The sequence below is a fragment of the Molothrus aeneus genome, chromosome 27 (genome assembly GCF_037042795.1).
Source record: "Molothrus aeneus isolate 106 chromosome 27, BPBGC_Maene_1.0, whole genome shotgun sequence".
Lineage (NCBI taxonomy): Eukaryota > Metazoa > Chordata > Aves > Passeriformes > Icteridae > Molothrus > Molothrus aeneus.
This window is the reverse complement of record NC_089672.1, coordinates 5,578,157-5,588,575: the sequence shown is the minus strand read 5'-3', so window position 1 is coordinate 5,588,575 and position 10,419 is coordinate 5,578,157. Positions and strand designations below refer to the sequence as shown.

The following is a 10,419-nucleotide window of genomic DNA, read 5'->3' as shown; positions in this document are numbered from 1 at the left end:
GAACAACAATTCAAGCTTCTCCTTTTTTTCCACAGGATTCTCTCCCTTTCTTCCATGGATTCTCTCCCTTTTTCCCATGGATTCTCTCCCTTTTTCCCACGGGATTCTCTCCCTTTTTTCCATGGGTTCTCTCCCTTTTTTCCATGGGTTCTCTCCCTTTGTCCACGCTTTCCCCATCCCACCCCTCCACCCCCTGAAGACAAGAGCCAGCGGATTTTACCCCTTCAGGCCTTTATTTTGATAAAATTGGTCAAGCCCACATAAGGCAACGCACACACGGCTCCGCCCGCCCCCCGCCCGCCCCAACCGCCTCGGAAAATAAATAACACAAACCAAGAGAGGACTCCATGTAGTGTTTGGCTTTGCAGTATAGAAATTCCACACAATGATTCTGTTGTGTTGTTGTTATTTTTTTGTTTGTTTTGTTGGTTTTTTTTTTGTTTTTCCCTGTTTAAAAAGGTAAAAATGATTTATAATACACAGTCAGAATGTCGTGGTGCCCGCATAGAAAACCGACATGCAATCCATGCCTACACTGCGCCGTATAAATAAGATGCAACTCAAAATACAAAGAACAGGAACACTACAAAGTTTAATTCTAAGAGGGAGGGAGGTTTTTTTGGGTTTTTTTTCTTTTTCCTGGTTGTTTTTTAAAAAGGACAGACACACGTAACAAAGGCTACCTGCGCTTTCACATTGCCATCACAGTGACGGGGGCGCCGTTGCTCCGAGGAATAAACGCGCTGGTTTTGGGGTTTCTCCCGAAAAAAACAGCCAAGGTCGGGATCTGCGGGGGGAGGAGGGGCCTTCCTGCTTCCTTCCTGTCCAGAGGGGGTTTCCAGGGCCTTTCCTTAAGGGAATTAAGGAAATTAAGCTCAAGCCTTAATTGTTGTTTTGGCAGAAATCCGAGGTTTTAGGTCCAAGGCTTCGTTTTTGAGGGAAATTTAGGTAAACTGCTTTTAGATAAACTCAGGGCAGCTTTTGCTCTTGGAATCGTGGAATTGAGGTTGGGACAGAGCCACTGAATCAGGGCTGGAAAAGAATCACTGAATTAAGGCTGGAAAAGAACCTGAATCAAGTTTGGAAGAGAATCACCAAATTAGGGTTGGAAAAGAATGACAGAATCAAGGTGGGAGAAGAAAAACCAAATCAAGGTTGGAAAAGAATTCTGGAATCAAGGTTGGGGAGGAACGACCAAATCAGGGTTGGAAAAGACCTCCAGGACCATCAGACCCAACCTCCCTCTGAGCTGAAGGCTCACCCATGAGCTCTCCTAAACCAAATTCACCAAATGAACCCACGGAACCTCCCCGGAGGCCACGGAAGGCGCCCGACGGCTCCCGGGCGATTCCGGCCGCTCCTGGGGAGGTTTTCCCCTCTGGAAAATGAGGGATCAGCCCAGCCCGGGGGCACAGGGGGGCTGCCAGGCGCTCCCTGCCATGCAGAAGCCGTGGGAGCCGGGCCGGGTCACGCATGCCCAGGGATGGGATCTATGTACAGGGAACGGAGCCTCCCCCAGCCCCAGCGCCAGGGCTGGGCTCTGCTGGGAAACAGAATCACAGTTTTGGGTGCACCACCGAGGGTTTATTCCTGCTCTTCCCCATTGTATTGGCAAATGCAACAGTCTAGCTTGGGAATTGGGGGTTAATTCCTTATGGAGATAGAAAAACACGGAGGGAGGGAGGGAGGGAGGGAGGGGAGTCAGGAGGGAGGGTGGGACAGTCACCCCTGGGCAGCTTCACCACCACTGCAACCAAACGCAGCAATGAGAGCAATTAACACCATTTCCTCCTTGGTTTTTTTGTCTTTTGTTTCTTACTAAGTGATGGTTTTCCCTTTCTGCTCCCACCCGTGGGGAGGGAGCCCCAAACACTGGAATGAGCACAGGGCTGTTACATTTGGAATAAAAGCAGATGATTTGTTCTGGGAACACTCGGGATCTGCTCCACGCTTCTCTCTGGGTTGGCTTCCAGATCAGCCTGATGCCACAAAAAGTGGAATTTGGAGGAGTGAGAGAGGGGGAATCCTCTGGGGCAGCTCCCACATGAAAGGCTCCCCTGGGGAAGGGCAAGGCCGGAGCTGCTGGAACCCCTGGCTCTCACAGGCTGGGATGAGAGGCAGCTTCTCCCCGGCCACAGCTGGAGCCCGTCCTGTCACCCCCAGCACTCCCCGGGGACACCCCTGCCCCTTCCCTCTCCCCAGGGATCAAACCTGCCTTTCTCCCAGCTGGAGGCTCCCTAACTCTGACAGTTGCATCCAAGGTGTGTTCGTTTGAAATTAAGGCGATTTTCAAGGTCGACTTACAAATCTTAGAAACAAAGAGCTCTTATTTACACACGGGGTTAAAAAACCGGGCAGGAGCTGGAGCTGCAGTTCCCTGCCCGAGCCTCCCTCCCGTGAGGAGCCCCGGCTGCTGCTGGTGCAGCGACTCTGGGGTTAAACAGCACTGACAGCAGAGACAGCACTGACAGCACTGACAGCACAGCACTGAGAGCACTGAGAGCACTGAGAGCGCTGAGAGCGCTGACAGCACTGCCAGCACTGCTGGACTGAGCCCCGGCTGCTGCTGGTGCAGTGACTCTGGGGTTAAACAGCACAGACAGCACAGACAGCACTGACAGCAGTGACAGCACAGCACAGACAGCACTGACAGCACTGCCAGCACTGCTGGACTGAGCCCCGGCTGCTCTGGTGCAGCGACTCCGGTGCTACAAACACGGCGCACACCAGGACTGCACATGCACGGAGCCATTCCAGCAGGGGAGAAACGCAATTCCCACACGGAGCTGCACAAAGCTCTCACTGCACCTTCAGCAGGGGGCTCCCAGTCACCTGGGCCCAAATCCCTCCTGGTTTTTCCCAGGTTTCCTCCTGTCTGAGCTGCCTTTTATCTCCTCCTTGAACTGAAAAAGCGTGAGGGATCTGAAAGGAGCAGCCACCGGGAGCGAACGTGTCCTACCGAGCTCAAACCCTGCCAAAAAATCCCAAAATATTCCCAAGAGATGCAGGGAAACCTCTGGAGGGCATGGAGAAGGATAAAATTAAAACAAAACAAAACAAAACAAAGAACAACAAAGAAATAAAAAAGACACAGGGAAGCCAAGAAAAAATTCCACGTTTTTAGTGCAAATGGTCAACAAATGGCACAGAAGGCGAGGGGACAGCCCGGGCTGGGGAGCTCCTGACCCTGCTCCTGCTCAGCAGAGCGGGCAGGAGCCTCAGCAGGCAGCCCAGGATTTCTGGAAGCACACAGAAACTTGGATAACTCATTAGGAGAACTCAGGAGAGCAGGGAGGAGTCGCTAATTGCGGGGGGACTCTCACTAATTGCAGGGAACTCGTTAAGAGCAGCCCAGGCCGTTCCCAAAGAGGAGAAGCTTTGGGGTCGGGGTTGGGGTTGGAATTCCAGGCACAGGGAAAATCCAGGGGGGCAGGAGGGGTGAACAAACCCCAACTGCTGGGAACTGGAACTGAACTGGGAGGGATTTTAGGGATGGAATCCCTGGGGATGCTCCCCCCTCGGGGTGAGTTAATTAGTTAATGACTCCAAATCCTGTTAATTCCTGATGAATTCCTGCCTTTCCCCAGCAGAATGGGGATGTTCCGGCAGCGCCCTCTAACTCCATTCATTCCCAGAAATCTGGGAATCGCCTTCCCTCCAGCCACAGTGAAATCCCCAATTCCCAGCCTGAGCAATCTGGATGGGTTTTGGGTTTTTTTTTTTAAATTTGCAGCACAAAATATTCACAAGGACCATCAGAAACAATTAATTCTCCATTTAATTAAACAGAATTTTGGAGGATTCAATCCTGGTCATTGTGGAGCAAGAGATTTTTTTTTCCCCCGGGTGAATGAAGGAATTTTTAAGTTCCAACCACCCTATTTTGCCTATTCCAAAGGAAAATATCTAAACTTGCCTTAGGTTTCCTTATTCCTGCTTAACATCTGTTTGAAATTCCAGTTAGTTTAAAAATACCTACATATATAATATATATAATATATTTCTGGAATAAAACCACAAAAAAAAAAAAAGTACTGTACAAATATTATGTAGAGTGCTTCCATTGGCTGTATGTAGTTGAGCTACTTTCCTAATATCCAAATATTTAAATAAAATTTAAAAAAAAAGAAATGACAACAACAACAACCAAAAAAAATCATAAATAAGTAACAGAATAAGTAATGAATAAGAATAAAAAATTTTAAAATCATGATTCTACGAGCCTGGCATTGCTATGGAAATGCCCTTCCTGTTGCCCAGGAATCTCTCACAAAGTAAAAATTAGGATTATGCAGGTTAGTCTCTATTTTTTTTTTAGCTGCTTTAAGATGTTCTGATCCTCTGTCTAATCAAGTAATGAATTATAGAACTTTCACGTGTGCTCAGAAATGCTCTCTATATATGTAGCCATATATAGAAATAGATATATATTACATATATGTTTAAAAAACAAAAACAAAACAAAACAAAACCATGAAAAGCTTGGAACAAAATAGTGTTTGAAGTGGATTTGTGGGCCTGGCGGCTCCGCTCGGCCGGGAGCGCTGGGGCAGGCGGGAGGGACGGGAGGCTGGGACACACCGGGGGCGGCAGAGTCCCCGAGCAGGGCCCGGGGACGGCGGCACTGCCGGGATTTGCTCCCCACGGGGCCAGGCCCCGCCAGCCCCACAGCCCCGGCCCGGCTGCCCAGAGCCCCCAGCGCTGCACAGGGACCGCGCCCAGCTGGGGCACGGGGGCTCTGCCGGGGAGAAGGCCGATGGCAAACCGGGAAAACCACCGGGATAAACCGGGATAACCACCGGGACAAACCGGGATAACCACTGGGATAAACCAGGATAACCACCGGGATAAACCGGGATAACCACCGGGACAAACCGGGATAACCACCGGGATAAACCGGGATAAACCACCGGGACAAACCAGGATAAACCACCGGGACAAACTGGGGTAAACTGGGATAAACCATCGGGACAAACCTGGATAAACTGGGATAAACCATCGGGATAAACCGGGATAAACTGGGATGAACCACCGGGACAAACCAGGACAAACCGGGATAAACTGGGATAAACCACCGGGACAAACCAGGATAAACCACCGGGACAAACTGGGATGAACTGGGATGAACTGGGATAAACCACTGGGACAAACCGGGATAACCACCGGGACAAACCGGACAATCCTGACTGCTGGACGGCAACGAGCGGCTCGGGGGACACGGCTGGGACAGGCTGGGCAGCGCGGCAAGCTCAGAACAACAAGCTGGGGGACCCATGGGACAGGGACACGGAGAGCTGCTCCCTCCAGGATGGACCCCGGGCTGGGATGGAGCCCCAGGGTGAGATGGAGCCCCTGGGGTTGGATGCAGCCCCCAGGGTGGGATGAAGCCCTCGGGGTGGTGGCTCCAGGGTGGGATGGAGCCCTGAGGATGGATGCAGCCCCAGGGTGGATGAAGCCCCAGGATGGTGGCCCCAGGGTGGGATGCAGCCCCCGGGGTGGATGAAGCCCCCAGGGTGGGATGGAGCTCCAGGGTGGGATGCAGCCCCCGGGGTGGATGAAGCCCCCAGGATGGTGGCCCCAGGGTGGATGAAGCCCCAGGATGGTGGCCCCAGGGTGGGATGCAGCCCCAGGGTGGTGGCTCCAGGGTGGATGCAGCCCCAGGGTGGATGAAGCCCCCAGGATGGTGGCTCCAGGGTGGATGAGGCCCCCAGGATGGTGGCTCCAGGGTGGGATGCAGCCCCCGGGGTGGATGAGGCCCCCAGGATGGTGGCTCCAGGGTGGGATGGAGCTCCAGGGTGGGATGCAGCCCCAGGATGGTGGCCCCAGGGTGGGATGGAGCTCCAGGGTGGGATGCAGCCCCAGGATGGTGGCCCCAGGGTGGGATGCAGCCCCAGGGTGGATGAGGCCCCCAGGATGGTGGCCCCAGGGTGGTGGCTCCAGGGTGGATGCAGCCCCAGGGTGGATGAAGCCCCAGGATGGTGGCTCCAGGGTGGATGAAGCCCCCAGGATGGTGGCTCCAGGGTGGATGAAGCCCCAGGATGGTGGCTCCAGGGTGGGATGGAGCCCTCGGGGTGGTGGCTCCAGGATGGGATGCAGCCCCAGGGTGGACGCAGCCCCGGTCACAGCCGGTCCATGCGGAACGTGTCCTCTGTGGCGGGGTCGGTGAGGACCATGTCGGGGTCGTTGAGCATGTGAAGTCCATCCAGGGTCAAAGGGTCAATTTTGAGTTCATCCAGAGGGAACTGGGAATCCGTGTCGAAGCTGACGTCCCCCACTCCTGCCAAGGAGCTGGTCAGTTCTTTTGATAAGCTGGGGGGGGATTCTCCTGTCACTGCAGGGACAAAACACACAGGGCTCAGACCCCAGCAGGATTGCTGAAACAGAAAACTCCCAGAAACACCGGGAGGAACTCAGGAAACAGCTCCCAAAACCCCTGGAAATGGTTATGGAGCTCTCAGATGAGGAACATCCACCCTCCCGCAGATTTCAGATTCCTCACAGCATCTCCAAGCCACCAAACACAACCCACAATTCGTGTTTGGTGTGACTGGAGCCTTTTCTGTCCCTCAGCTTGAGGAGGAATAACCTCAATTCCACCATTCCCATCAGCAATCCTGGCTGCAGCCATAGGATCCTGGGCAGGAATTGTTTCCAAAATCCCACTGTGACCAGATTGGCCACCATATGTGACACTCCAACCCTCTGCTGGCCAGCTGGGGCTGAGCAGGCAGAGTTGGCTCCCACAGCCTTTCCTCACTCTAGCAGAGGATCCAGGGAATTCAGGAGGATAAATCCACAGGAAAACTGGTGCTCTAGGTGCTCCACCTGTGTGCAGGTGAGCACTGGGACACACACCTGGACTCCAGTTAGGAATGGCTGAAGGAAGGAGACATTGGCTCCAATGCTCAGAAGACATGAGTCTAAGATTTTTTTAAAAAGGGAAAAGTTCCCTAAAGTTCCTAAAGATTCATTAGGAACTTTACATATTCATAGACAGGATCGTTCACTCAGAACCCGACTGGTCCTTCACCACTGGCTGAGCAGAAACAACACTTTCTTGTAAACATCTTTCCATAAGCACAATGTACAAACATTCCACGTGCTCACAAACACCAGGGGCAGAGATTAAGGTAAGAATTGTTTTCATTCTTTCTCTGAGCATTCTCACAAGTTCCCTAGGATGAAGTTACGTGTTTTGGTCAGCAGCCACACCGGACTGGCACCACAGCCCAGGTGAACAAAGCCCTCAACAGCAACAATCCCCAGGAGACACCCCCAGGCTGGGGCCACGGGATGCTGAACTATCCTGAGCTGGGAGGGACCCCCAGGGATCACGGATCCAGCTCCAGGCCCTGCACAGACACCCCAAACCCCAGCCTGTCCCAGAGCACTGTCCAAACACTCCTGGAGCTGCGGCAGGGCTGGGCCACGCCCTGAGGAGCTGCTCAGTATGGTATCTGCAGGGACCCTGTAAAGAGTTTGTTATTTTGCCTTTTATTAAAATCTCTTTGTTTCTAATACTGCAACAGAAGCCATTTTGTTGATTTTATGCCTCGTAAGGTAGCTGAGCTATTTGGGTGTGAAACAAAGCTCCAAGAGCTGATGAGAGCTGGCTGGAGGAGGCTCCCGTTTCACACAGAGTCAGCTCCATCGCTGCTCCCTGCAAGGGGAGCACAACACAGCGCAGGGCCCAGGGCAGGGCGGCTGCCGGGGGGTTTACCTTTACCTGTCAGGATGATGTTGGGGATGTTGCTGTGGCTGGAGTAGTTGAGCTGCTGCGAGTCCTGCAGGCTGCCGTGGCTGCCCGTCAGTCCCATCATGGCAGCCTGCGAGTAGTTGAGCGTGGAGCAGGGGCTGTACAGGCTGTTGGAGCTGATGGCGTTCTCGATCATGTTGAACTGCTCCAGCTGCAGGGGGACACGCCAGGGGTTACCTGCCAGCCTGGCAGGGACAGGGGGACGAGGACACGGCTCCAGGACAACACAGACAGGCAAACAAATTCATCTTCCCTGGCTCCAAGCGGGGCCCTGGGCCCTGAGCTGCGCGGGACAGTCCCTGCCCAATTCGGCACCGGGAGGCACCAGCCAGACTGGGGAGGGGGGACAGAAGCAAAGGGAGGCTGGGAAGGGAAATAAAGGGAATAAAGGGAAATAAAGGGAACTCGGGCTCACCCTGAGGTCTCTGCCCAGCAGGATTCCCTCCAGGACACGCCCCAGTTTAAGTATTCCATAATTTAGTCCCAGAATTAAATTCAATCATTTAATCCATCCATGCTCTGCTGGAGGACTGAAAGGGAAAGAGCCCTGAGGTCTCCCCCAGCAGAATTCCCTCCAAGACTCATCCCAGGTTTAAGTATTTAATAATTTAATTAATTTAATCCAGAATTAAATTCAATAATTTAATCCATCCATGCTATACTGGAAGATTGAAAGGGAAATAAAGGGATGAATTCGCCCTGAGGTCTCTCCCAGCAGAATTCCCTCCAGGACACACCCCAGTTTAAGTATTCCATAACTTTTATTATTTTAATCCCAGAATTAAATTCAATAATTAATTCACCCATGCTCTGTGGAGGATTGAGAGGGGAATGAAGGGAATTCAGGCTCACCTTGAGGTCTCTGCCCAGCAGAATTCCTTTTTCCAAGCTGATTTTCACTGCTTTAACATTTTTGTTTCACTGTTTTCCCCTTTCAAAGCTGCCTGGCATTATTTGAATCTTTAAAAGCTGTATTATTATATATATTTAATTGATCTCCCATTCTAAAAGTTTCATTATTATATATTTTTTTAATTGATATCCCATTTTAAAAGCTTGTTTATTATATGTATTTTTGAATTTATCGCCCATTTTAAAAGCTTGATTATTATATATTTTTTAATTGAGCTCTCATTTTAAAAGCTTGATTATTATATATATTTTTAATTGATCTCCCATTTTCAAAGCTTCATTATTATATATTTTTAAAATTGATCTCCCATTTTGAAAGCCTCATTATTATATAATTTTTAATTGATCTCCCATTCTAAAAGCTTTATTATTATATATATATTTAATTGACCTCCCATTTTAAAAGCTTCATTATTACAGATTTTTAATTGATCTCTCATTTTAAAAGCCTCATTATTATATATATATTTTTTTAATTGATCTCCTGTTTTAAAAGCTTCATTATTATACATTTTTAATTGATCTCCCATTTTAAAAGCTTCATTATTACGTATTTTTAATTGATCTCCCATTTTAAAAGCTTCATTATTACATATCTTTAATTGATCTCCCATTTTTTTTGGCAGAACACCTGCGTGGGATGGGGAGGACAAAGAGAGGGGAGGGAGGGAGGGAGGGAAACCAAACAAAACAAGAAACTCTACATGGACAGAACGGGGACTGACGTAAATTAACCAGGCGTTAATTGGGGTTAATTTGAGGTGGGAGGGGCCGAGGAGGCCCGAGATGAATTTGCTCACCTGGTGGGAGAGGGCATTAGCCTGCCTAGCTGTCATCTGCTGCTCATAATAGGAGTCCCCAAAAACACTGCCCAGCATGGAAGAATGCTGAAAACAAAACAGAGCTTCATGGTGCAAATCCCCCACTGCCCCCGGCGGCGCCGGGAAAAGCGGGAATGCCGGGAAAATCGGGAATGCCGAGAAAAACGGGGGTTCTGGGAAATCTGGGAATGCTGGAGAAAACCGGGAATTCCGAGAAGTCCAAGAATGCCAGAGAAATCCAGGAATTCCAGAGAAATCTGGGAATCCAGGGAAATCAGCACGGAGTGGGCGGGAATGGCCCAGGGTCCTCACAGGGCCCTCACGGCCCAGGGGATGCACAGGGAGCAGCAGGGAACCCAACAGGGCCCAGGGGATCCCACAGGATCCCACAGGGAGCAGGAGGGAACCCAACAGGGCCCAGGGGATCCCACAGGATCCCACAGGGAGCAGCAGGGAACCCAACAGGGCCCAGGGGATCCCACAGGATCCCACAGGATCCACAGGGAGCAGGAGGGAACCCAACAGGGCCCAGGGGATCCCACAGGATCCCACAGGATCCACAGGGAGCAGGAGGGAACCCAACAGGGCCCAGGGGATCCCACAGGACCCCACAGGATCCCCAGGGAGCAGGAGGGAACCCAACAGGGCCCAGGGGATCCCACAGGATCCCACAGGATCCCCAGGGAGCAGCAGGGAACCCAACAGGGCCCAGGGGATCCCACAGGATCCCACAGGATCCCACAGGATCCCACAGGGAGCAGGAGGGAACCCAACAGGGCCCAGGGGATCCCACGGGATCCACAGGGAGCAGCAGGGAACCCAACAGGGCCCAGGGGATCCCACAGGATCCCACAGGATCCCCAGGGAGCAGCAGGGAACCCAACAGGGCCCAGGGGATCCCACAGGATCCCACAGGATCCCCAGGGAGCA

General features: G+C 51.7%; 1 protein-coding gene across 5 annotated transcripts in view; it reads right to left on the bottom strand.

Annotated features, from left to right (window-relative positions):
- Nucleotides 1–6,019: 6,019 nt before the first annotated feature.
- The window catches only part of CRTC1 (CREB regulated transcription coactivator 1), a 44,481-nt gene continuing 40,081 nt past the window's right edge, over nt 6,020–10,419 (bottom strand). For 3 of the 5 annotated variants that reach the window (XM_066566584.1, XM_066566588.1, XM_066566585.1), the window contains 3 exons: nt 9,469–9,555; nt 7,727–7,907; nt 6,020–6,331 (listed from right to left, as the gene is read on the bottom strand). In XM_066566584.1, coding sequence (XP_066422681.1) covers nt 6,120–6,331; nt 7,727–7,907; nt 9,469–9,555 — 480 coding nt within the window. In that variant the 3' untranslated portion in view covers nt 6,020–6,119. The remainder of the gene's footprint in view (nt 6,332–7,726; nt 7,908–9,468; nt 9,556–10,419) is intronic. The other 2 variants (XM_066566586.1, XM_066566587.1) reach the window with 1 other exon arrangement.